General features: G+C 36.1%; 1 protein-coding gene across 4 annotated transcripts in view; it reads right to left on the bottom strand.

The window, feature by feature from the left end:
• PIK3C2G (phosphatidylinositol-4-phosphate 3-kinase catalytic subunit type 2 gamma) overlaps nt 1–27,440 on the bottom strand; it is a 358,133-nt gene that overhangs the window by 69,783 nt on the left and 260,910 nt on the right. For all 4 annotated transcript variants that reach the window (XM_030322152.1, XM_030322155.1, XM_030322154.1 and 1 more), the window contains 2 exons: nt 24,502–24,658; nt 17,166–17,275 (listed from right to left, as the gene is read on the bottom strand). In XM_030322152.1, coding sequence (XP_030178012.1) covers nt 17,166–17,275; nt 24,502–24,658 — 267 coding nt within the window. The remainder of the gene's footprint in view (nt 1–17,165; nt 17,276–24,501; nt 24,659–27,440) is intronic.

The raw sequence follows: 27,440 nt of genomic DNA, 5'->3' as shown, positions 1-27,440 counted from the left end.
ACACCCAAAATATGAATAACCCAATTAATAAATGAACAGAAGAGGAGCACCTGGTGGCTCAGTTAGTTAAGCCTCTGACTCTTGATTTCGGCTCAGATCATGACCTCACAGTCATGATCTCACAGTCATGATCTCATGATAGGTATTGAGCCTTGTGTGGAGCTCTGCATTGGGCATGGAGTCTGCTTGGGATTCTCTCTCTCCCTCTTCCTTTGCACCTCCCCTGTTCATGCTCTCTCTTAAAAAAATAAAAAAGATAAAAACAGATTCTCTTTCTCTCTCTGCCACTCCCCTCCTCACTCACATGCATGTGCCCTCTCTCTCTTTCTCTCTCTCATAGACACACAAAATGAACAGAAGACATGAATGACATTTTTCCAAGGAAGGCATACAGATGGCCAATAGACATGTGAAAACATGCTCATCATCACTCATCATCAGGGAAGTGCAAATCAAAACTAAATGAGATATTAACTCACACTTGTTGGAATGGCTAAAATCAGCATCACAAGAAATAACAAGTATTGGTGAGGATGTGGAGAAAAGGGAACCCTCATGCTCTGTTGGTGGGAATGCAAACTGGTGCAGTCACTATAGAAAACAGTATGGAGTTTCCTCAAAAAGTTAAAAATAGAAGTACCCTGTGATCCAGGAATTGCATTATTTACCCAAAGAATACAAAAACACTAATTCAAAGGGATATATGCACCTCTATGTTTATAGCAGCATTATCTACAATAGCCAAATTATGGAAACATATCATGTGTCCACTGACTAATGAATGGATAAAGAAGATGTGGGATACACACACACACACACACACACACACACACACACACAGTGGAATATTACTCAGCTATACAAAAAATAAAATTTTGTTAATTACAGGAATGTGGATGGATCTAGAGAGTGTTATGCTAAGTAAAGTAAGTCAGTCAGAGAAAGACAAATACCATATGATTTCACTCACATGTGGAATTCAAGAAACAAAACAAATGAGTAAAGGGTAAAAATAGGCAAGCCAAGAAACAGACTCTTAACTGTAGAGAACAATCTAATGGTGACTAGAGAGGAGGTGGGTGGGGTAATCTGTTAAAAAGTTGATAGAGATTAAGTTAGTGCACTTGTCAAGATGAGCACTGGGTGGTATATGGAAGTGTTGATCCATGATCCACTATATTTTACACCTGAAACTAATATTACATTGTTAACTAGTGGGAATTTAAATAAAAACTTAAAAAAAAGAAAAATAAGCAATCTAAAAAGTTGTGTTTTATTTTTAATTCTTTCTTGGGTTCAGTCACCTCATTACTGAGTTTTTTAAATTGTGATATATATTGTTCCTTTATGTCTTTATCATTTTCTTAATTTCTTTTAGCTCTATTTGAAATATAAGGATTCAGTTTAATCCTTTGGTGGGAATATCTTTCTGGCATACTTTATTGTAGGGATTTTGTTTACATCTTCTTTTTCTTTTTCTTATTATAACTTTGTATGACATTCAAACATGATCCATTTGGTTTAATCATTTTTTTTTTTCAACGTTTATTTATTTTTGGGACAGAGAGAGACAGAGCATGAACAGGGGAGGGGCAGAGAGAGAGGGAGACACAGAATCGGAAACAGGCTCCAGGCTCTGAGCCATCAGCCCAGAGCCTGACGCGGGGCTCGAACTCACGAACCGCGAGATCGTGACCTGGCTGAAGTCGGACGCTTAACCGACTGCGCCACCCAGGCGCCCCTGGTTTAATCATTTTAATATGAAATTAGCATTCCTAAACTTTCAAGATGAAGTATAAGGTTTTTGAGGGTCTGAAGCTCCCTTTGCTGTTGGTACCATACAGTGATGAAAAATATTTGTTTCATATTTTCTGAGATATGTTTCTTTTGCTTCTCCCCTCACCCCACTTTTTTCTGGACTTTGGTTTTCTTTTTCTCCTATGACCTTTGTCCTCTCAGTTTGGATTATACATATAGTAGTGTCTCTTCAGTGTAGGACTTTTTCCTGGAAGGGAGCTCCAATTACCTTTGAAGGCTCAAAGAGTTCTTTGACCTTTTCAGATCTGCCACAGAACGCTTGCCCTTCCCAGTGAATTGGGGTGAGTAAAAATTCTTCCAAGTTTTAGCTGCTGTTATCAAATTGACCTGCTCAGCTTTCCAGTGAGTACCCATGGAGTCTTTGGAGTTCTGTTCTCAGGTCAATCAGATGACCTGTTGCTTCTTTAGCTTCTTGCCATGATATGCTGATATGCAGGTCTTATAGCTGACTTGTCCTACCTGCTTATATTTTAGGATTCTCAGGAATACTTTGTTGCCTAGTTTTGTTGTAGATACTGTCCATAGTTTTTGAGTTTTGCTACCTTATTTGATATGTTTTATTTGGAAGAGATTCAGGGATGTTAAAAAACTTAACTTTTTATACTATTTAATTCAAACAACACAGTAAAATATGAAGTAAACCATGAAAGGATCCCTTCATCCCTCCTCCATTACCACTCTCCTCCCCAGAAATAACTAGTAGAAACAATTTGATATTATCCTTTTGTACCTTCTCTATATTTTTGTGCAAAAAGACACACACACATACATATCTACTATATTTATTCCTACCACATGCCAGCTGCTATTTTGGTGTTGGGATATATAGCAAAGAATAATAGAAATTTCTTCCTTTATAGAGTTTACATAATGTGAAATTCAGACAATAAGGAAATAAACATTTAAAAATAAAAGATTCGGGAGAGTAATATATGCTATAAAAACACTAAAATAGAAATTGTAGAGATGGAATATGAGGTGGGTAACAGTTTGCAATTTTAAATAGGATGGTCAGCGAAGAGTTGAACTATTTGACACAGATCTTAATTTGGCAAGAGTGTAGGCCATGGGGACTTCTGATGAAAGACTTTTTTGTAGCAGAAACAACAGCTAGTCTAGAAACTCAGAGGAAGATGGGTGACTGGTGTTTAGCAGCTGGCAAAGAACAGCAGTATGGTTGACAGAGGAGGGGAAGAACAGAATTAGACTAAAAGAGCACTATTTTGTAAGGATGATGATGTGTGAGATAGAAGTAAAAAGACAGGAATCAAAATCATAATTCCATGTCATGTTGTAATTTGCTAATTTAACTAAGTAATATATTTTGGAAGAAAAATTTTATAGTGATTGGTATAGTACGTGGCCCCCAAATACCTATTGAATGAACAATCTTTCTAATTCAGAACAGAGAAAAAAATATTCTATTCTATTTTAAAATAATTATTTAATGCTTATTTATGTTTGAGAGAGAGAGAAAGAGAGAGCAAGGGAGGGGCAGAGAGAGATAGAGATAGAGACAGAATCTGAAGCAGGCTCCAGGCTCTGAGCTGTCAGCACAGAGACTGATGTGGGGCTCGACTCACAGGCTGTGAGATCATGGCCTGAGCTGAAGTTGGATGCTCAACAGACTGAGCCACCCAGGTGCCCCCAAAATCTATTTTTTCAAATGACCACATACTATCTGAAAGTATAGATGTAGAATTTAACCAATTTTTTTTAAATTGCAGAGACTATTCTTTCCTCACTGATTTAATTTTGTCCAATACTAAGGCTCCATATAAGCCCAGGCCTGCTTCTTCATTGTGTTGCACTTGTTATTTGTCTATTTCTGTGTCAGTCCTACACACTTCCTTAAAAGCTGGAATTTATAATAAGTCTTGAAATCCAGAAGTTCTTTTACCCTCTTCTCCTTTAGGCATTTTTTTTCACTATTTTAGGTCCTTTAATTTGCCAAATTATTTATTTATTTATTTATTTATTTATTTATTTATTTATTTTTAATATTAGTTAATTTTTGAGAGACTGAGAGAGAGACAGAGTGCGGGCAGGGGAGAGGCAGAGAGAGAGGGAGACAGAAGCAGACTTCAGGCTCCTAGCTATCAGCACAGAGCCCGACATGGCGCTCAAACCCACGAACTGCGAGATCATGACCTAAGCCAAAGTTGGACACTTAACCGATTGAACCACCCAGGCACCACAATTTGCCAAATGTACTTTAGAATCAGCTTATCAAACTCACCCATACACAAAATAGATGTGTAAGGATTTGAGTGGTATTGCATTAAAACTATAAATCAAATTGGAGGAGACTTAACATCTTACATTATTGATACATGCAAGTGGTAAACAGGATAGATTTTTCCATGTAGTTAGGTCTTGTTTTACATCTCTTTGAATGAGTTTTGCATTGTTTTCTTCCTGTGGAAGTTTTGCATATCTTTTGTTGGATTTATTTATTAATTGAACATATTTTTGTATGGCAAATGGTAAATGCTATTTTTTCCTATTTTTAACTAATATCTGATAATATATGAGTAGAGTTTAAACTGCTATTAATTCTAACAATATTTCTGTATAATCTTTCCAAGATTTGTATTGACAGAGTAATGTAATCTGTAAGTAATGCTAGAGTTTTGTCACCCTTTGCACTGATAACACTTCCAGTTCTATGTTATCAGTGGTGATAGTAAGCCTTTTTGGTTTGTTCCTGATTATAAAGAAGTTTTCAATGTTTCACCATTAAGTATAATGTTTTCTTTACATTTCTATTTCTAGAGTTTTTAAAAAATGAGTGGTTCTAAATTTTATTAACTACATTTTCTTTATCTATTGAGGTGATCATATAGTTTCCCCTTTAATCTTATTTACTATGGAGTCTTGAATGTTTTATCTTGTAACTACTTGCTTTACTGAACTCTTGTTACTCTATATTTTTTAATTCTATACAATTATTTTATTTGCTTTCTTATTCAAATGGAAAATGAGAATATAATAAAACTTAAACATAGAGCTTTACTATCAATATAAAGGTATTCATATCTTTCTCCTGACATTCACGGGAATGCTTGCAGTTTTCCATTTTTATTTTTTTATGTATTTAATGTTTTATTTATTTTTAGAGAAAGAGAGAGACAGTGTGCAAGCAGGGGAGGGGCAGAGAGAGAGAGGGAGACACAGAACCCAAAGCAGGCTCCAGGCTCTGAACTATCAGCACAGAGCCCGATGCGGGGCTTGAACTCACGAGCCGTGAGATCATGACCTGAGCTAAAGTCAGATGCTCAACCAACTGAGCCACCCAGGTGCCCCGTCAATAATCCAGTTTTAAATGTAAGATATTTACCTAAGTTTCCTTCCATTCTGAGCTTACTAAAATTTTCTAAGAGGAATGGATGTTGAATATAATTAAATACTACTTTTCTGGGTTGGCATCTATCAAAGTTATCATGCAATGCCTTCTTTTGACTAATCTGACATTTCCTCAATGTCAACCATGTAGTTCAATAATGTTTAATAATTTCCCCCTCAATTTTGTAAAACTTCAACCCATCTATCTTGTTTTGGTATTAGACTCTTTAAAATAAATTCCAAAATTTGTCATTATTAAACATCAATCTAGGCCAAAATTTGCTAAGAAAGTTAAAATATGACTGATCATTATTCACTTCCACATGTTCATGTTTCTAAAGATATTCTTTGACTTTACGAATTTATGGGTATATAGTATAGTATAAAACATTTATTTCTTTTCTCATTCATAGTTTAAGGAATGAAGATAATAATAATAGCGGGAGTATAATGCTAATCATGATTTATGGAGACCCTATCATTCGTTCATTCATTCATTCAACAAATATTTACTGAACATATTTTGTGTGTGGGGTGGAAAGCTCTAGGGTAACAGCATGTACTCACTTCTCATGACGATAGGCCATGAACCATAACTCTTAAATTCTAATGTATTCATCTTCATAAAATTTCAACTATGTCCATGCCTTACTCTTATGATGCCCAACAGTTAAGATGTAGGAAGACTGGAGATGAAGGATGAACTTTTATGATAAGCCTATAGTTTTAGGACAGACTTTCACCAATCCATCTCCCCTCTTGCAGGTGATAGATTTAAGGCCTGATAGCTCAGTGCTGTTAAATATGACCCAATTTGGGACTGGGGACCCGAGAGCAGTAGGTTTCAGGCCTCTGCAAGGATCTGATTTATGCAGGTGGCAGCCCTGTGATTTATTTTGCTTAATGGCAGGATCAGCAGGATTATGCTTTGGAGTATCCTTATATTACAGGTTCAAAGCCGCATTTCGAAGGAACCAGTTCTTAAATTTCTTAGGGAAAGCTTCCAGATCATCCTGATAAACACTTCCAGCTCCCTGCCAGCCACTGTTCTATGTGTTGGGACATAGAAGTAAAGGAGAGAAATCAGATTTCTGCCCTCAGGGAGTATATATACTTTGGCTGACAGTGCCACTAAATGCCTTATGTTAATCTTTTCATCCTTATAGGAAAGCAGTAAAATTATTTTAGCAATGATGCCAGAAAAAATGACCAAGAAAGGTTAAATGAATACCAAAGGTGACATCACCTAGAAAGTAGTAACCAAAAATTTCAACTCATGTTTATCTGATTCCACAGTCTTTGCTCTCATTGTGGATTATTTATAATAAACAGTATTTCAACTTTGTCTTTAAGATTAGCCAATCAATACATTTAGCATGGAATTCTTAGATGGAATAAAGGCACTAAAATAATGATCCTTTAATTTTTACATAGAAATAATGCTTAGTGGGGCGCCTGGGTGGCGCAATCGGTTAAGCGTCCGACTTCAGCCAGGTCACGATCTCGCGGTCCGTGAGTTCGAGCCCCGCGTCAGGCTCTGGGCTGATGGCTCAGAGCCCGGAGCCTATTTCCGATTCTGTGTCTCCCTCTCTCTCTGCCCCTCGCCCGTTCATGCTCTGTCTCTCTCTGTCCCAAAAATAAATAAACGTTGAAAAAAAAAAAAAAAGAAATAATGCTTAGAAAAACATTTAACAGTATTTCTTGAAGCCTGTTCTTGAAGGGAACATGGTCCAAAGGGTAATAAAATAACCATAAAATCTTAAGCCTTAGGTCCTATCTTAAAAATCTGTATAAATTCTACTCTACTTCATAACATACTTATCTTTTAATATGGCATAAATATTTTAAATAGCTTATCATTACAAACAAATGCTACTAACAGGTTTCCTAGCTGTGTGTGTGTGAGAATGAGCCATTGAGTTTTTCAGTCTCAGAAAATTGGGTTGAATCCAGGAGGTCTGGTCTTTCGTGTCAGGTTCAACATAGAGACAGAGAGCAGTTTTTTTCTCAGATTAAATATTATGATATTTTTTGAGTGCACATTTATATTAATATGTGACTATAAGGGGCAAAAGTTTTTCACTGCTTTATGAGTCACATCAGAGTAACCATTGAGGAGAGATGTCTATAATGCCGTGGACTGCAGTTGAGCGAAGGTTCTGAGGCAACAGGATGGGAATTTCAAGAGCATATTTCTATTGCTGAAGTTGTTTATATCATTTTGTGGCTTGATAGAATACCTGTTTCACTGGTCAGTCTCTTTAGTCTAAGGAAAACATTTCTCAAAAGGCTATCTGTGAAGGAATTTGCAGAAGAACATTCTTATTTCCCCATTGACTCTATAATTTTATCGTATATAAATAGAAGACTTTTAAGTGACTCATTCTCCCCATAAACCAATTTCTTCATTTAACCTCCAAACTTCACTTTGCTTTGATTTTGGCGTGTGTGATAAATACATTACTTTTTTTTGTCTTTTGTATTGGAGTTCCTGATTGAGTGTCCAGCTTTGTGAGTCATGCTTAACGATTCAGAGGGAACAATGACTTAATACAACTTTGTCACAGTTTGTTTTATTCCATTAAGAAAAGTAATAGCTCAACATTGAATTTTTAATCTCTAAAATATATGACCAATGTTTTCTCATAGTTAAACCTATAAAGTGTGCTATCAAGATAATTCCTACTTTGCTGCAAATTTATACTGGACAATAAGTACTCAAACCCATATTTTTTTTAGCCAAAAAAAATGTTATGAGATGAATTCAGTGACTAATCATTCTTGATACACAATAAAAAAAGTTTCTGTCTATGCATTTTTATTTTTAAAACTTCAAGATTGTCTGACATGAAAAAGAGATGCTTTTGGCCATATATGTATGTACACATGTGAGAACACAAAAATTTAAGCTTCATGTTCTAACCTTAAATTTTAAATAAAATAGATACTATGAAAGGATATTTCATATTAATCCTTGTGGCTTTGATGGCCTGGTATCCTAATTTGAGATACATGGCTATAAGCATTTAGATATTTTCTTATTAAACATTTAGATGTTTAGATGTTTTCTTACCATGCTCTTTCACTTAACCTGAAGACACCAGAGTTAAAAAAAATCTATATTTATCTGAGATTATCAGAGTATTAGGACTTTCATAGGTAGGATTTTTTTTCCATGTGATTTTGCTTAAGGTCCTGGGAAGAACATCCATTATGCAAGAAATCAATTTTGCTCTATTCTGAACTCACTTATTAGTTCTGCCTGTGATCTCAAGAAAGTCAATTAGCTTCCAGGAGACTCAATTGTTTCATCTATAAAACATAGTTGACGACTAAACCATGCCATTCCCCCAAGACTGTTGATAGAATTGAATTAGATAACATATGAAAAGTCATTGGAAACAGAGTAATATTATGCAAATATTATTTCAGAAAACTTACTACCAAATAAGTAAAGAAATGAATATATATGAGCCCAAAAGTTAGCAAACTACAGATAGAGGGATACAAGGGAAAATAAATGTGCAGATTTATGGTTTTATGGAAAATGACTTATGGGGAACTCTCTTGAAATCCTACAAAAAATAAATTAAAGGTTAAAACAAGAGGCAACTTTAGGTTTATCTTTCTTTCTTTTCTTATTTTTGTTTTCTTTTCTCCTGCTTCATAGTTTAGAACGTGGCTTAAAAACACCAAACAAACAACAACAAAAACTTTGCTCTTTTCCAAGTTAAAGTTTGAAGTCTTCAAAATTTACCTATAAGGTTAGTGAGTCTTATGTAAATGTCATCTCAGGGACCTAACTCTGCATACAAACAAGAATTCCAGGCTCCATGGTCTTGACTATCAATAAGTAATTCTTATACTTTCTTAGGGAGGCTACTTAGAAAAAGCAGCCACATCAGATCAGATGGAATAAAGGAACTAGAAAAAGGTTGATGGACTGGTCTTATTATGTGTAAGTATTATGCCAGTAAAATGATATTCCAGGTTTCCATTCCCACCCTCCCCAAAGCCAGCTCATTTTATTGATGACATTAACATGAAATCTTATGCAAAGCAAAAAAAAAAAAAAATCTTAACATGTAATAGTATAGAACAATCAATAATAATTGATAACCAATTGATAACCAACTGATAATTGGTGCTATAATTAAGGTAACAAAAATCTTTAAAATGTGAAAAATATATTTAAAAATAATAAATTACTTTAGCTGTTTGTGAAATCCCTGGAATATAGCAATCCTATGCAACACATAGTGTCTGTCAGGAATACCAGTGAGGATAGGCTGTTGCCCTTAGCTGTTGAGGGGTTAGCAGCTGTTGTGAAACAGCGCCATCTGGACTATTCATCTTTTGTAACTAATGACTTCTGGTACTCTGGGTGGGTGCATTGAACTTTCCAAATGCTCTTAACCTTTAGACTGATAGTCTCCGGAAAAGTTAAAATATCTTTTTTTAAAAGCTAATAGCTAAGGTGTATCATGACTTGATATTTAGGCAAATTGGGCAAATTCTCAGCGTAGCTCATATAATTCAAAAACAGAGACTCTCCTATTGCAGAAATTTAGAACAGCAGCCAAGCTATGGAACATTGTAATGAGTGTGACTAGGTCATGCAACTTAGGAAATACAGTATTGTAAAAGGTATTACACCTTCAGTTAAAAAGTGGCTTATAAAGTCAATTTAGTTCAGATTTGTTTTTACAATTATTATTTTTTTTAATTTTTTTTTTTCAACGTTTATTTATTTTTGGGACAGAGAGAGACAGAGCATGAACGGGGGAGGGGCAGAGAGAGAGGGAGACACAGAATCGGAAACAGGCTCCAGGCTCTGAGCCATCAGCCCAGAGCCTGACGCGGGGCTCGAACTCACGGACCGCGAGATCGTGACCTGGCTGAAGTCGGACGCTTAACCGACTGCGCCACCCAGGCGCCCCTTTTTTTTTTTTTTAATTTTTTTTTTTTTCAACGTTTATTTATTTTTGGGACAGAGAGAGACAGAGCATGAACGGGGGAGGGGCAGAGAGAGAGGGAGACTAATTATTATTTTTTTTAATGAGAGACTTTCACAATGAAAAAGAAACTTCCATCTGTTTTAATTTGCATATCTCTTTGAAATCTGCTTTCCTAATTTAATGAAAGTTGGACATCATGATTGGTAATTCCTCTAGGTTCTGGGTTTTTGTTTTTTGTTTTTTGTCTTTTGTTTGTTTTTCTTGTGAGCATTTATCTCTATGGGTATCAATGGTTACTAAGGCAAAAGAAAACTTTGATCCATATTTGTGGAATTACAACAATCCAAGAGATAACAATTTGCAAAGTACTAGAAAAGCATCAAGAAAGTCTAAGGACAAAAGAATCCAAGAATCATCCCTCTCCCATATTTTCTTTAATGTCAAAGAGAAACTAGACAGAAGGCCATTTAACTGTTTTGATGCATTGAGCGCAGTCTCATTTCACTCTGTAGCCATGAACAATAACTAAGGAAGAATGAGGGAAACACTGGAAGTTTCTGGCATTATGTCTGCACACTCAGGAGGCTCACAGACCCTGGTTCCTTTGTCTATGTGGAATCCAGGAGCACTTTTTCTGGATGTCATCAACATTTCCAGTGGCTTCATGGTTGTACTGGTTGGGACAGTCATTGTGCCTGTTCTGCCCAATGGCTCCTCATAACTAAGATTACTCTCTCTAAAGCTCAAAGTTCAGAGAAGAAACTCTAGGCTGTTCTTTGGCAAGGAATGGCCCATGATAGGTGTAAGGATAGGCAACAGAATCCACGATGGCTTTGTGTGAAGGATTCTGTCCAGTGGGGACAAAGGCAACTATTTAAGTCAATTAGATTGTCTCTCTCTGGAATTTCCACTAGAGAATACTGGCCAATGGGCAAAGAGGTAAAATATAGGCAGAGTAAGCAGAGTAGAAGTCCTTTGTTTCCTCTAGAAATCAGGTCCTATTGGTTTCTGGAACTTGTTAGGTTACGATTTGAGTCCATTTATACCCTTTTCTGCAAGGATATCAGATAGAATCTCTGGCTCTTGCTACCAAAATACCTCATGAAAACAAAATTTAAGTTTGGAGTTTTGTGTTTTGCTTCTAGCTGCCTTCAGTTTTAGCCAAAGAGCCAGAGATCTTATGCTTACTAAACCAAAGAATCTGTGTGGCAGGCCAAATAGAATATCTGGAAATACATGGAAAATTTTCTCTCACATGTTTGGAGGAGAAAATGGATGAAGTGAAAAGCATGATCTGTATGTGGGAGGGGAGGTAGGCAGGGAAATTTATGCTTAATGATCCCAGGCTGGTCTGTGAAATAGGTTATCTGTTTCTAAGGACAGCTAACCCGAGGTTTGAAAGTGATTGAAATTTCTAAAGTAACCCATTCAGACAGCATTTTAATGGATCGTTGCCTTTGTTGCCTAGCAGTGGTCTCTGCAGAGGTATTACATGTGAGTATCCATTTGCAGGAACTGAGTCACGAGACTTTCTTGATTCTATTCAACAGCACTCAGCTGTAAGGCGAGTCGAAAAAAGTAAGGGAAGCAGAGAGAGGAGTTGGCAATGCTGTGAAAAACCTTTGTGGTCAGTAAAAGAATTTTATTCTCATTTTTCTCTAAATGCCATTAATTGTAATACAATTTTTAATGCCACGCTGAGTACAGCATCTTCTGAAACACTTACGATCACCTCTTAAGCTTGAGTGCAAATACCCAAGAATGAGGTAGGATCCTATATTGTTCATAAATAAAGCATTCTCTCAGAGAGGGAGGAAAAGCCATTTCTTTCAAGTCTCAAACAATATCAAGAGGGCAGCCTCTTACTGCTACTGTAGTCAGGACTGGGCACTTAAGGTAGCCACACATGCTGTGTCTCAGATAGCTTAGTCCTCATTCATGACCCACATCTGTGAGCTTGGTGGTGGTGGTGGTGGATGGTGGATTTTCTTATTTTTATTTCTATCTTAGTAGTAATATTGGAATAAGCAGTAGTATAAAACACTTTTAGCCTGTCAGAACACAGAGAACACAGACTTTAAATATACAGGGGCTCTCAAAAGTATATTAGAATTAATGTCACCCATTGAAGCACCAAGACTAATGCTGGATCCATTACATAATGGATATGTAATATCCATTACATAACTTTCCTTTTTTGGTAAATTATGTGCACTGGCGTCTCTATTCAAGTATCTCCTTCAGTTTTGTAACCCATGTGATGTCAGAGAACACAGTTTAAGATAACAATATTATTTACACAGAAAAGTAAACAAGTGCACATAATTTTTCACATTTATTTTATTTATTTATTTATTTTTAAAATTTTTTTTTCAACGTTTATTTATTTTTGGGACAGAGAGAGACAGAGCATGAACGGGGGAGGGGCAGAGAGAGAGGGAGACACAGAATCGGAAACAGGCTCCAGGCTCTGAGCCATCAGCCCAGAGCCTGACGCGGGGCTCGAACTCACGGACCGCGAGATCGTGACCTGGCTGAAGTCGGACGCTTAACCGACTGCGCCACCCAGGCGCCCCTCACATTTATTTTAATCATGTGGATCAAGTCATTCAAAATTCCACTATTGTTTTTAATTAATCAGGCTACTTTTATAAATTCATTCTATATATTGCTTGAGTATTAACAAAAGAAATATCCTATAATTAGATTAAAAAATTTTAATATATAAGTAATAGATCTTAAGTAACTTTTTCAAGTGGTTAAGAATCCTAGTCACAATTAATTGAGGTTTCTTAAATCTCCATAACAGGGTCTTCACAGTGCTGTGTGATAGGAAAGATCATCAGCACACGATCCGCATTTGCTTACCAAAGAACTTAAGAGAACATGTGGAAAGGCAAACTCAAAACACATTAAATCATATCTAAAAATAAAGGTATGTAGTTGAGATTATAGGATAAAATATATCACTAAAGGGAGACATGAGTCTCATGGGAGATTTCTCTGAGCAGAAAAGGGGAAAGACAGAGAGGTTCAAGGCATCTGGTAATGAGCCAAATCAGAGAAAGGAAAGAGGTTGAGTACCTTGGAGTCAAATTACCCCATGGTGGTCCCCTGGGGCAGCAAACATAGCAGATCCTAAACCAAACATCCGGGGGACACCTGGTGATGGCACAGAGATGATAGTACTGGGAAGGAACATCTGTCCTCCATCAAGGCTTGGGATAGTCAAGATGTGAGACAAAAGATCTACTTTGTTCAAACTGTAGCCAAAGTGGGCTCTAAGGAACCTTGAGAAAACTATGGTCTGAATTATGAAGCGACATACCCCAAGAGCCTGCATATGAGAGGGGTGGTTTTGAGCCCACAGGATAGAGTGTAAGACCTCACACTCTGTAGCATAACCCCCTGGATACACATTGTGGTTACGTCTACAGCTGGCTATATCCTTTGGTAAATTATTTAACTTCTCTGGGGTCTCAGTATCCTAATCTAAAAATTTAGATTAAAATTATATTATCTTACAGACTTTTTTTAAATCACTTTACTGAGGTATGATTGACATGCAAAAAGCTGTGTATATTTAATATATACAACTTGATGAGTTTGGAGATGATTATACATTTGTGAAACTATTAGTATAAACTATACCATAAACATACCCATTACCTCCAAAAGTTTCCTCCCATGCTCTTTATTTATAATTGCTATTAACAGTATTACTAATCATTTTTCTTGCAGACTTGTTATGATGATGAAACAACTTACTCTATGAAAAGCACTAGAACAGGGCCTGACATATAAGAAATACCACCCTAAATGTTAGCCATTATTATATAACTTTTATAGACTTAATGTTTGATGTTTACATTGCATCTCCTGTTAAACTTTAAAATATATCTTAAGGGGAATGAGGCATGTTTCACATTCAGATATGTTCGAAAGTGGAAAAGTGGGACTATGTCCCCTGTTTTACTTGGGAGAAACTGGTATAACCAATAAGTGTATTAAGGTGATATACTAGACATCATGTAATTCAGTAATAAATTAAGGACAGCATGAAATAGCACATATTCTGTAGGATTATAGAACAAAAGACTAGTCACGATGGGAATAATCTGAGGTTTCATGGACAAGAAACTAGTTGTCCAGCATCTTAAGGGATACGTAGAGTTGAAAGTTACATCAGACTCCCCCCCATTCCAGTAATTTTTTTGATTCTTTGGAAGCGTTTCTGATGTATTAAATAGACAAAGGAGGAATGAATGTATATGAGAAATTTATCTACCCAGAAGAGGATTCCTTTGGGAATAATAGAGGTGGAGTGGATAAACCTTGATAAAGACAATCAGATTATAAGGTTGTCAAAAGTAAGAGGTAGGAAATGGCAAGTCAAAAACAATTATTGAACAGAGAAATGATGTGCCCTTATTTAGATGACCAAATGCCTTTTAAGTCTGCAATGGAGAACAAGTTGTTTACCATAAAATTGTAGAACGAAGTTTAATTAACAGAACATACTATATAACATCTAAAAGTGAGAAAATTAGCCTGGCAGAAATATGCAGGCAGGATAATGAGGTCTAGCTCACTGCCAGGAGATTAGTGGCTTTAGATCTACTTCCCATATTAGTTCACAATCTCTTGACTAGGAAGAGGACATAAGTAAATGTAGGCAGGCTCATTCATGTCGAAGATTCTGCTCTTTATAGATCTGGGTGTATCAGTTAAAGTCAGAAAATGTGGAGGGATGGAACTCTGGCAGACAAAGCCTATCGACATTTTCCCTGTGGCCAGGACCTGAAAGAGCTTTTCTTCATCCAATATATAGTTTCTTTCCTTTGTTCTAGGTAGTAGTAGGGACTATTTGTAAACTGTCTAAGCAATGACACATCAAACACGGGCTTTAGCTGAATCACATGTTTCCAACCTTCATCTTTTCTGGACCTCTCTCTGCAACTCTATCTCCCAACCAGGTCCCACTGACACATCAATCATTGTGCCTGTAGTGCAGCAGCCCACTTCAAAGAAAGGCATCCCACTCAGATCATAATTGGATAGCCTGAGGGGGCTATTTTTGGTACCATGTGCACTCACCTACTTAGGACGGAGGTAACTAGACCAGGGGTGAGCAGCTGGAGTATAAAGCTGCTTCCTGCCGATGGGATCCTAGAGCTGTGTTGAACTCTGAAGGACCTTCCAGGCTCTGTGACAGAAGACCTTCTGCTCTTCCCGAGGCCGGTTGTTTGCCTTTCCCTAGGATTTTTCACACAAATCCCCCATCCCCAATAGCTGAGGCAACTTGAGAGTCTCTTATCCTTAAAATCAAGGATCTGAAACACTTATGCAAATCTTTAAGCTAGTGTCTTTGGCCACAGACTATTGTCAACTAATATTTATAGTTTTCTAAGTAGACATAAACAGATGCTTCTTTCAGAGATAACCTTTACTACCAGAGGGCATTTTTCAAGACTCAAAAAACCTACCAGACTCCACTAAAGAATCTCTTATGGTAGAATGTCAGAAACAAAGGAGGTAGCAGAAATGTATATTTTTGGCAAGGGCTCTGCCTGGTGTTCTTTAATGGTATCATATAGTTTTCTATATTAAATGTTGAAAAACCCTAGACCAGGGGATTGAAGTCCTAGCTATGGGCCCTAATCCTAGCTGTATTTCTTTTTTTTTTTTTTTTAATTTTTTTTTTCAACGTTTATTTATTTTTGGGACAGAGAGAGACAGATCATGAACGGGGGAGGAGCAGAGAGAGAGGGAGACACAGAATCGGAAACAGGCTCCAGGCTCTGAGCCATCAGCCCAGAGCCTGACGCGGGGCTCGAACTCCCGGACTGCGAGATCGTGACCTGGCTGAAGTCGGACGCTTAACTGACTGCGCCACCCAGGCGCCCCCCTAGCTGTATTTCTTACTATTTTTTTTATTGTAGGCAAGATCTTTAATTCTTTGAATTTCAGTTTACTTATTTGCATATTTATTGTCAGAATAAATGAAGTACGAGGTCTCTTCCAGCTTAGCATTCTATAATTCTACCATATTGCTTCTATTCAACCACAAGAGGAGCCTATCTAGTAAAGTTCACAAAAGACAGATTCTTTGCAAAAGTGAAATTCTTTATGTAGGATGGCCCAATCAACTCTCATTGTTCCCTTGTAATAGAGAGAGTCCTCACTATACATTCTGGAAGGGGAAGAGTAAAAGTAATAATTGGCTGGGAAAGATTTTATTTTAAATACTGTTTTCCTCAAAAAGACAAAGCATACATCCATTAAAAAGAGTATAATCTGTGTTTACAAATTTCCGAAGTATTTGAACAATTAAAAAGTAGACTCAAGATTCAATATTAAGAAGTTATAGGAAAAAGTGTATTTCTCTACTTAAACTCTTTACTATGATAATAATTATGCTAACATTTATTGAGCACCTAGAATTTGCTAGCAATTATGCTATCCATTCAAAAATTGAAGTTCAGAGGAATCTTCTATTATAAAATGCACCACCCTTTTGCATTGTATGCATGATTTTGAGTGTAATTAATATTCACTATATTCTGGACAGGCTCTTTCTTTGATGTATATGAGTGTTTTCTCAGACTTGCTTAAAAAAAACATAGATTTAAAATAGAAGATAGTTACCAAATACTCCAATATTTGTATTGTCTTAGAGTTGAAAGTAGTGAGTCCATATCTCATCATAAATCTCTTTTTCCAAATTGTTTTCCTGGACATAGTTCAAGTAGAGCAACCAATCTATTTATGTCAGTCCTTGCTCTTTTTAGTGACCTCTTATTGAGCAATGTAATAGATGAAGAGGCTGGTTAGCAAACAATAGCATGGTACAGAAACACTGACTAAGGCCCTCTCCTCGACATTCACATTGCTCCCTTTCTATCCCTTGGGAAAGAAGACACAAGCTGGTTATAGAAATGACAGCTTTATAGCACTGACTGTTCACCCTGAAATCACCTCAAATGTGAAACGTATTTGTACACATGAATAAATGCATACTCATACATTCACAGCTTATCTTACTTGGTAAAATGGCTTGTTGCTTCTAGGTCTGTGTCTTGTGGACGAAGATTATTATACACATATTTCAGGTCTTGAATTCCACTCAGCTCAGGCAACCCTGCATGTAGCATCTTAGCAGGTAAACAAAACAAAAGCAAACAAACAAACAAACAAAACCTCAGAATAAATGTAAATCAGATCTTAGTTAAATTTGGTTAAGTTTACTTGGTTAATTCTACAAATGCATATACACTTAAACTTATACAGCAAAGCCTTTCAGTTTATAATCATGAATGGATAGAAGTTCATGATTTTTTAACTTACTGTATTTACTAATAGAAGCAACAAAACAACAATAAGAAGAAGAACCAATAAAATTGTCAAAGTGCTTGCAGATTAATAATTTAATTTTATTGGGGCGCTTGAGTGGTTCAGTCAGTTAAGCATCAGACTTTGGCTCAGGTCATGATCTCATGGTCCACAAGTTTGAGCCCCGTGACAGGGTCTGTGCTACAGCTCAGAGCCTGGAGCCTGCTTCAGATTCTGTGTCTCCCTCTTTCTCTGCCTCTCCCCTGCTAGTATTCTGTCTCTCTCTCTCTCTCTCAAAAACAAATGAAACTTTAAAATAATAATAATAATTTGGGGCGCCTGGGTGGCGCAGTCGGTTAAGCGTCCGACTTCAGCCAGGTCACGATCTCGCGGTCCGTGAGTTCGAGCCCCGCGTCGGGCTCTGGGCTGATGACTCAGAACCCGGAGCCTGTTTCCGATTCTGTGTCTCCCTCTCTCTCTGCCCCTCCCCCGTTCATGCTCTGTCTCTCTCTGTCCCAAAAAAATAAATAAACGTTGAAAAAAAAATTAAAAAAAAAAATAATAATAATTTAATTTTATCTTCATCATAAACCAGTGAAATAAGCATGATAGTATTATTATCCCTATCTTGTCTTCTTGTAGAAGAAGCATAGTCAGCATTGGATGGTAGAATGATAAGTGTTCTAGTATCAGAATTTCTGGACCCACCATTAAAAATCTCAATGATCATGAAAGTCTCTTAACCTCTTTGAATCTCCATTTTCTCATTTTGAAAGTGGAGATAAGAATACTCAACATGTTCCGGGGGCAATCAAATGGCTAATGAATAAGAAAGAGCTTTATACATTATAAATTATTACACAAAAATTATATCGCAATACCCATTTTAAAGAAGAAAAATTTAATCCCAAAAAAAGCATAAGTGAAGTGTCCAGATCAAATGGTGTGTAAGCACAGAGTATAAAACTCATCCCTCTGGCTCTTAATCTTATGTTCTTTCATGACTCTATGACTCATACTCTAAGAACACAATTTTCCCTATTTAAGTGGTGATTACATTTATTAAAGATTATTGAAGCAATGCAGTAATTAAAGATAAAATTGTACAAAGGCTCAGATATTTTTCTGGCAGCCTTTGGAAAAGTACTGTGTTTATATTATAGTGTAGACTGAAGAGATAATATTCTTTTTAGTTATAGGCAAAAAGAAAGAAAAATTTTTTTGAGAAAAAGTAGATCTTTCTGAAATAAATTTAAACTTTGAAAAAGAAGAAGGAGGAAGAGCAGGAGGTGGAGAAGGAGGAGAATGTCAACAGTACCTCTATGACTAAGATAAATTATTTCCTGCTCTGGAATAAAGGCACTCTTACAGTAGTGGGAAGTTAAGAACAATGCTGCTAATTCTAAAAATGTAAAGGAAACAGTGAGAATATGGTTATGAAGGATGGGTAAATTTATGATTGACTTGATGAAGTTCAAGTGAGAAAAAAATGGATTTGAAACTGTTCTTTCCTACTGTCCCCACCCAGGCAGAGGGAACAGCATGTATAGATGTACCAAGGAGCGCAAGATGTCTTTCATTATTTCACAAAAAGAACTCCAGGAGAGCATCTGGAACATAAGATATCCTGTGGGTAGGTGACAAGAGATGGGCCTGAAAAGGTAAGTAGGGTAGGAACTTTTAGCTATATAAAAGTTTTGTACTTTATCCTAGAGGCAAAAGGAAGCTCTTTTAGTGTTTTTAAATGGGCACTATATAATTGAATTGTTTTTAAAAGATCATTGTGGTTATTTGTGGAAAATGGATTAAAGTGAGGCCAAGTAAGAGACTGGACTAGGAGAATGTTTATGAATAAAGAATAAAGTTATTGGATTTTAAATATATTTAGGAAGTAGAGTTGAGAAAACTGGGTGATTAATTGGATAAATTTGAAGGGCTGGGTGGGATCTAAAGTATATAGCTGTAAATATAGATTTGGGAATCATTAACATATAGATAGTAATTGAAACCTCGAAATGGATCAGGTAGTCCTGGAAAGTTGTTAACTGCTTCTCCTTATGGATGATCTAAACTCATAATATCTAAATTTGAGCAAATTCTCTTCTTCCATAAACTCTTCCTCCTTTTTCCTCTCCATCTCCAGTGCAACCATTGTCCAACTAAAAAGAAATTCATATCTTCTTTGATTCCCTCTTCTAACTGATTCCCAATGTCAGTAACATAATTCTATAAAAACCACCTCAGTGGTCTCTTGTATTCATTCTCCTTTCCATTGCAATTATTGTCTTAGTTCAGCTCCTCATTTTCATTTGCTTAGATAACTTTTCCTACTTCTCCAATCCCTCTGTCTCTAATTACATAGCTTCTGAGTTGTCAGTTCAAAATCAAAGCTAGATGATGGTACTGTCTTCATCAAAGGAAAGAAACTTCCAGGTTCTCAGGTGTCTGTATATCAAAGTCCAAAATCCTCATTCTGATCATAAATGTCTTTTGTAATCTAACTGTGATCTGTCACTTCATCTATTGTCTACATAGGTCTCCCTGTGTACCACAGACTAAGTACATTTGATTACCTCTATTTCCAACGCATGTCACGCCCATGTTCTTTGAGCTTCCACACATACTTATAGTTTTCTCTCAGCCGGGATTCCCTTCCTATCCCTCCTTGCCTATTGAAATTCTTTTTGAAAGCTTAAATATTTTTTTCACCTTGAAACACCAGATTGTCTTGATAAGATTTAATTACTGCTTTTTTTGTACAGCAATCATATCTTGGTCGCACCTCTTTCAAGGGCTTATTGCTGCCTTACTTTTACTATGTTTGGTTCACATATATGTTTGTCACATTTGATTTTAAGATCTTTGAGGACAGGAACTGAGTTTTTATTTGATATTAAATTGTTTATATCACCAAACATGGTACCTTGCAAATGGAACTTAATGAATGTCTGTGAAATAATGCATGCATGCAGGAATGTGTGAATGAATGAATGAATGAATGAATAAATGAAAAAAATGCCTAGCTTTGTTGGGCACTGGAAGCCTGTAACTAGTAAGTTCAACCCCAACTACTAAACTTAAAATCAACTATAGAGAGGTATATTCTCAGGAGCAACTAAAGTGTAGAGTAGGCTTTATCTTTTCAGTTCTGTAATTAGAGTTCTGGACACATTTGTGTACTTATTGAGACAGTTTCCCCTTTATTAGACTTATGATTATCTACTTGCTAACAGCTTTCTTCCCTAGATCTGAATTGCTTTCTGGTTTCTCTAGATACTCAGAATTCACACCTGCTTGCTTGGAACTCTGTCAAACATTTTTTTGGGAAGTACACCCTATACTTAATCCTTCTTCTCCACCCCCCATCCTGGCCCCCTCATTATGCACCAACATCCAAGTGCAGATGGCTTCAAAGTAGATGAACTCAGCTTTCTCCTTGATATGTGGCTAATTAAAGGTAACAAGAGCAAATTTTGCCCTTGTTGATGTGCTCTGTTCCCCAGAGAGGCGGCTTTGAGTATTGTGACTCTGCCACTGGAGTAAGGATGACCTCATACCCGGGTCCACTTAGCCATGTCTGTTCTCTGACCCACAGAGATGCGGTTCAAGTACCTCTTAGCCTAGATTATATGGGCAATAACTTTAATTGGGGCAATAGGAAAGGGAAAGGGTGGCTAGGCTAGTATAGGTAATGAGCAGATACAGGTGATAAACAGATAAATTCCTTTTTAAAGGACAGAAACACTTTTAAATTTTCTACTTTTATTCTCCAAGTCCAAATCTATTTTGATAGTTATGCTTAGGGAAGCAGACACTCTTTGCCACCTCATAGAGCAGTTAGAAAGATTTCTTCTGGGAAATATCTGGTATAATAATGGGTGTGATAAACATTTTAAACTGGGTGAATGGTCCCTATGTTCTTTGGGAGCCTTCCATAATAGCTGATATTGATTTTTTTAATGAGAGAAAAGCTGATGAAATACAGGCTTTTATGTTAGTGACTTCAGCCAGCAACACTCTTGGGTCTCCTACAGATGTTTTGCTTTTAAGCAAGATGGGAATTTCATGGATTATTTTTTTCCCTGATTTTCCCAGGAGCAAATAAAAAGGACTGTGGATATCTGGAAACATGCTGCTCTCAACAAGGGATGAGCCATTAACTCCATAGTAGACTTACCAGACACTTGTGGCTCATAATCCTGGATACTGACCATTTACAGAAGATAGAATTTATGACCCATGTCAATTATTTCTCAAGTTGTAACTGGGTCATGGAGCAGTAGATTTAGTTCTTTTAAAAGAAGTTAATACAACAAGAGTCCGTTTGAGAGAGAATTGAGGGAAATATTGAGTACCCACATGGGCAGAAAATACTCTTTCATGAATTTAAATTTGTTTTTATTTTATAGGAAGCTATGCCAGAGAAAGTGTGGTCCTGAAACTTTACTGATGCTTTGATTATCTACAGAATCCCATAAGAAAGAAACCTCGAAAGCAGAGAATGAAGAGGTAAATGACCAGAAACAGAAGTAATATACTGCTGTTTCATATGTATTCATTGGTCTAATTGGTCCACATTGCTTCTGTCTGTTTTAATTTCTGTGAGAGTTTAAATCTAAGATTATTTGCTTAATCTGAATTAGGGCTCTGTACTGCCAAAATTTCCTTCTTAACCTAAAAGTCAAGACCTGGAAGATTAAAACATACGAAGATTGTTTGGATGTACTTTGTAACAGAAATCTTCAATATTTGATTTTAATACTATTTTATGAAAAATTGCTTCAGTACTTGATTCAAACATCATTTATCTCCTTCTTTTAAATGAAATAACATTACATAAGCTCTTTAATAATTATTTTATATATTATGACACATGTGCTAAAAGTTCTCTTTTCAGGTAGGTAGATAAGTTTATTAAGTAAGAGGAAAAAGTCCACCAATAGCCTTCTCAATTTTTCCAAAAGGCTGTCCTCTCACATTATTTTAACATGCTTACTTTTGTTATTCAGCATAATTTTAGTGTCACCTGAGAAATAGCATAATCTATATTTTGTGCTTTTCTATTTTGTGTTTATTTTTAAAATGTCTGTTGCTGGTTCAAGTAGTTGTTAGAATATGGTACTTGTGTGCAGTTATTTATAACATTATAGACATGTAGAAATGCTGGACACTTCATTTATTGTATACATAAATTTTATCTTCCTTATCATATTGAAAACCTTAAGGCTGACTGGGTCTTCTATGTAAATGCATCCTCACAGTTTCTGGTATGTAGTAAGTACTCATGACCTCATGGATTCATGATTTGGAGCCAGTTAGAGCCCAAGAGAATATTAGAATGATATGACCTGGATTTTTACATGTAAATGGAGTTGAGGTCACAGAGTTAGTCCTTGTAGAGTTTCCTCTGTGGTATGAACACAGATTATGAACCATTAGCCATCTCATAATTGCAATATGGCCTAATAGAATTGGGAGTTAGAATGCAAATGTACCAATATGAATCACTGGCTATTATTGAAATAGCCAACTTGAAAATTCTAGACATGGGCAAAATTTATATATCTAGTTTACACAAAGAAACCAAAGTGTCCTTATGCATGAAAGACTATATGTTTATAATACTTTTTTAAATATCGATTTTTTAAGACAGAGTAAGGTACATATGTTGAAAGTTACAACAAGGATCCAATCAAGTCTTCATTGCAACAAGGTCAACATTTATTCAATACTACCCAATAGAACTTTTCTGCAATAATGGAAACGTTTTATATCTGTGTTGTCCCATATGGTATCACTAAGCCACATGTGGCTATTGAGCACTTGACATGTGGCTAGTGAGATTGAGGAGATGAATTTTAAAGTTTAGTCAATACTAATTAATTTAAATTTAAATAACCACATATGAGTAGGGGATATTATATTGGACAGTACTCTTTTGGATTAATAAAGATCTAGCATAATAAATTAATTGAACTGTACTATATGACAGGTACTATGCTGAGTGCTTTATATTAATGATCTAATGAGGTTATTATGAAATATAAATCAATTAGTACACATAAAGCACTTAGTATAATGGTCATGGAAAACATTCACTATTAGGTCATTTATTCATCAATCCTGCAAGGTAGACTCTATTATCTTCATTTAATAGATGAGGAAACATAATCTTATTGGAGTTAAGTAACAGCACCTAGTAGAATTATTGTCATCTGAAGGTTGTAAACCAGCTATTTGGGATTATTGTATTGACTCCAAGCACCATATTGATTTACCAAAGGTGTGTTTCTCTCCTACATTTTGCTGTAGTTACTAGTATATATGGGTGTGCCCAAAGGAATCACCTCCTCCTTCTCCCAGAAATAGTTCTGTCAGATTCCTTTTCTCTCTCCCTGTATATATAGTGTCCATCTCTTTAACATTGGACAGTGAAGTGAAATTTTACACTTAAGTCACTTAATTTTACACTTAAATTTCACACTTAAGTCAACAGAGAGCATACAGGAGCATGACTCAGTAGACCCAATGTACACCACTAAATGTACTATTCTGTGGTTGAGTTGCTAGCAAGTTGTCTTATATTCTTGACCCCTAATTTCTTAATCTGAAAAATAGGCAAATGATCAAAGGCAGAAATTGGGAGGGAAGCCAGGAAAAATCCTTGCTTGGTCTACATCATTGGGTTGTTATAATGTGTAAATGAGATAGTACTTTTTAAAGTACTTTTGAAAAATCCTAAAGCATAATAACAACTGATATAATACTCTAAACTACTGTCCTTAATCTTTAATCAAAATATACTGAGATAACCCATGAATACATCAATATTATTGTGAATAGAAATGTTTGAGGAAATAACTGTGAATTAATGTAATGAATTATTAAGAAATGTGTTTATAGGCTGTACAGTGGTACTTTTAGTTTGCTCATTCCTTTCTCGTTTGAATAGCTCTTTGGGGAAATCTAAGCCATTAGCAAAAATAGACTACTGGAAGAGAGACATATATGAAGCTTATTATTTTTGTTGTTTCCTCAAGGGACTTACCATTTCTAGCAGGTTCAAGAGCAGTCGACTGTGCCTTCTGACAATATTATAAGCTCGACAGCAAAGCTCCACAAAATCTTGGAAATGCTGTGGGTTTTTCCCACCTTCTGTAATAAAGTACTCCATCTCTGAAGTAAAAATAAAAGGTGCTCGGTCCCTACAAACAAAAACGAATAGCAACCATAAGCAGGAAGAGAAGTGGTGTGTAGAGTTCAATTAGGCATTTACAACAACTTATTTTCATTTGATTTTTTTTTTTTTTTTTTTTTTGTATTTTCTATCTACGCTAAGGAATGGGACTATCTCCTTTATGGAGTAGCTGAAGAAACTTGCTAATTATGGGCTTTGAATAGCCTAGCTGGGCTGCAACAGAGAGGGAAGAACATCGATCTATATATCAAATATTTAATTCCAAGTTATATTTGATGGAAATATTATCCATTAAAAATTATTGTAAGACCAATTAATAATGAAAGTGATTTTACAGAAAATATATTCCTAAATTAAAAATAAATAAGACAGATCATGTATTTGACTTCATGATTTTGTTATTTAAGTTTTCTCTTTTCTTTTCTTCTTTTCTTTTCTTTTTTCTTTTTTTCCTTAGAAGATATTGACTATTTAAGGGAAAAATTTTCAGGTAATGACAAATTCTTCCAGAAGGCAATCTGGGGGAAAAAAAAATGTTACCAATTCACTGTTGTATGCTTAGTAAGGGAAAAAAAAGAGTCAGCTGTATTTTATTTCACACTAGGTCAAATAAAAATACAGATCAGAAAGGAGGAAATATGTACAAACCATGTTGATATGTATATAATATCACCCCCTGTAGTTCTCAAGGTTGAAAAACAGGAAAACAGAAGACCAGAAAGATGATCCTGTTTTCTCTATTTTTGCCATTTTTCTCATTTTATTTGAGACATAAAGAGACCTAAAATGAAGCATTAGCATATCTAAGAGATTAGCAAAGAAAGGATTGGAAACACTTTTCTGTGATGTGAAGAACAACGATGAGACAAAGAATTTTGATACTAAATCAGTATCTAGAGGCCTATGGTCCTCTAGAAACATTTGAGATAGGAGTACAGTTTTGATTAAAACATTGTTTTAAAAGTAAAGACATTTTTATTTATTAAAAAAAATTTTTTTATCGTTTATTTATTTTTGAGACAGAGAGAGACAGAGCATGAACGGGGAAGGATCAGAGAGAGGGAGACACAGAATCTGAAACAGGTTCCAGTCTCTGAGCTGTAAGCACAGAGCCCGATGCGGGGCTCGAACTCACGGACCGCGAGATCATGACCTGAGCCGAAGTCGGCCACTTAACCGACTGAGCCACCCAGGCACCCCAGTAAAGACATTTTTAAATAAATTCAAATAAAACATATTTTAAGATTTCAGCCTGGCAACCTAGATATAATTAAGGTTAGTCTAAGCAATAACTGAAAAAAATCAAAGACTATTGAGAAAGCTTCTTTTTTTAAAATAAAGAATGATTATGTTCTTTATTGTTGCTATGCTTAGCATTTGAATAAATATATAACAGAGTGGAAAATTTTGCTAATCTGATTTAGGCCTCTCAGAAGTGCGGCTATTTAAATCAGAAAGCTATAACCTAGGCATTTTGTAGGTGACGTGGAGAAGCAGAATCTAATCACAGGCAAAGTATTTTAAAGAAAATAATCTACCTCTATTTGGCTATGGTTATTTTATTTTATTTTATTTTATTTTATTATTTATTTATTTATTTATGATCCATACTACCACTGAATATCTGACTGAGAGGCTGGTGTAACAATATCTCTACTTAACTTTATATTCATTCATTCATTCATTCAACAAAATTTATCAAGCACCTAGATACTGAGGAATGTGTCTTAAGAATCAAGTCCAAATTTAAAAATTTCTGCTTAAAATCCTTTTATTTTTGGCTGTCATTGACTTATCCGATGTATATGCTATAAGTATACTTTACAGCTCTTTATTTTAGTCAAGCTGGAAGCAGAGCTATTGAAAACAGGAGTTATACCACGGGTTCTAATCCTGGACCTGTTATATCTCAATTTCCTCATCCCTGAGATGCATAGATAATACTGAGCTCTTAGAATTACTGTGAAGATTAACTGAAAACGTGTACACACTGCCTGATACACAGAGAGTTCTACATGCTTATGAATTGCTATGGTTAGAGGCTCTATGCAGAGGAAACAGATTGCAGGTTTTCAATCATATTCTAGCATTTACTAGTTCTGTGGCCCTGAGCAAGTTATTTGTCCTTTCCATGCCTTAATTTCCTCCTCTGTAAAACAGAGACAAGAGCACTTGACTCCTGTGACTTTTGAGAGGATTAAATGGGTTACAGCATGTAAAAGTTTTAGGACACAGTCTGGCACATAGTAAGCACTGAACAAATGTTAAATACTATTGTTAGTCCTCAAACTAATAACAAACGTGTTCTCAGAGCTAAATCTTGTCATAATTAAATCTCTCTTTCTCTTCAAAAATGCCATCAGTTTGGGGCGCCTGGGTGGCGCAGTCGGTTAAGCGTCCGACTTCAGCCAGGTCACGATCTCGCGGTCCGTGAGTTTGAGCCCCGCGTCAGGCTCTGGGCTGATGGCTCAGAGCCCGGAGCCTGTTTCCGATTCTGTGTCTCCCTCTCTCTCTGCCCCTCCCCCGTTCATGCTCTGTCTCTCTCTGTCCCAAAAATAAATAAACGTTGAAAAAAAAAATTAAAAAAAAAAATGCCATCAGTTTAGGGCATCTGGGTGGGTCAGTCAGTTGAGCTTCCAACTCTTGATTTTGGCTCAGGTCATGATATCAGGGTCATTGTATGGAGCCCCACATCAGGCTCCATGATAACTGTAGAACCTGCTTGAGATTCTTTTCTTCTTTCTCTCTCTCTCTCTCTCTCTCTGTGTCTCTCTCTCCTCTGCCCCTCT

The sequence above is a fragment of the Lynx canadensis genome, chromosome B4, assembly GCF_007474595.2.
Source record: "Lynx canadensis isolate LIC74 chromosome B4, mLynCan4.pri.v2, whole genome shotgun sequence".
NCBI classification, from domain to species: Eukaryota; Metazoa; Chordata; class Mammalia; order Carnivora; family Felidae; genus Lynx; species Lynx canadensis.
The sequence above is the reverse complement of the archived record's forward strand: the minus strand, read 5'-3'. Positions and strand labels throughout refer to the sequence as shown.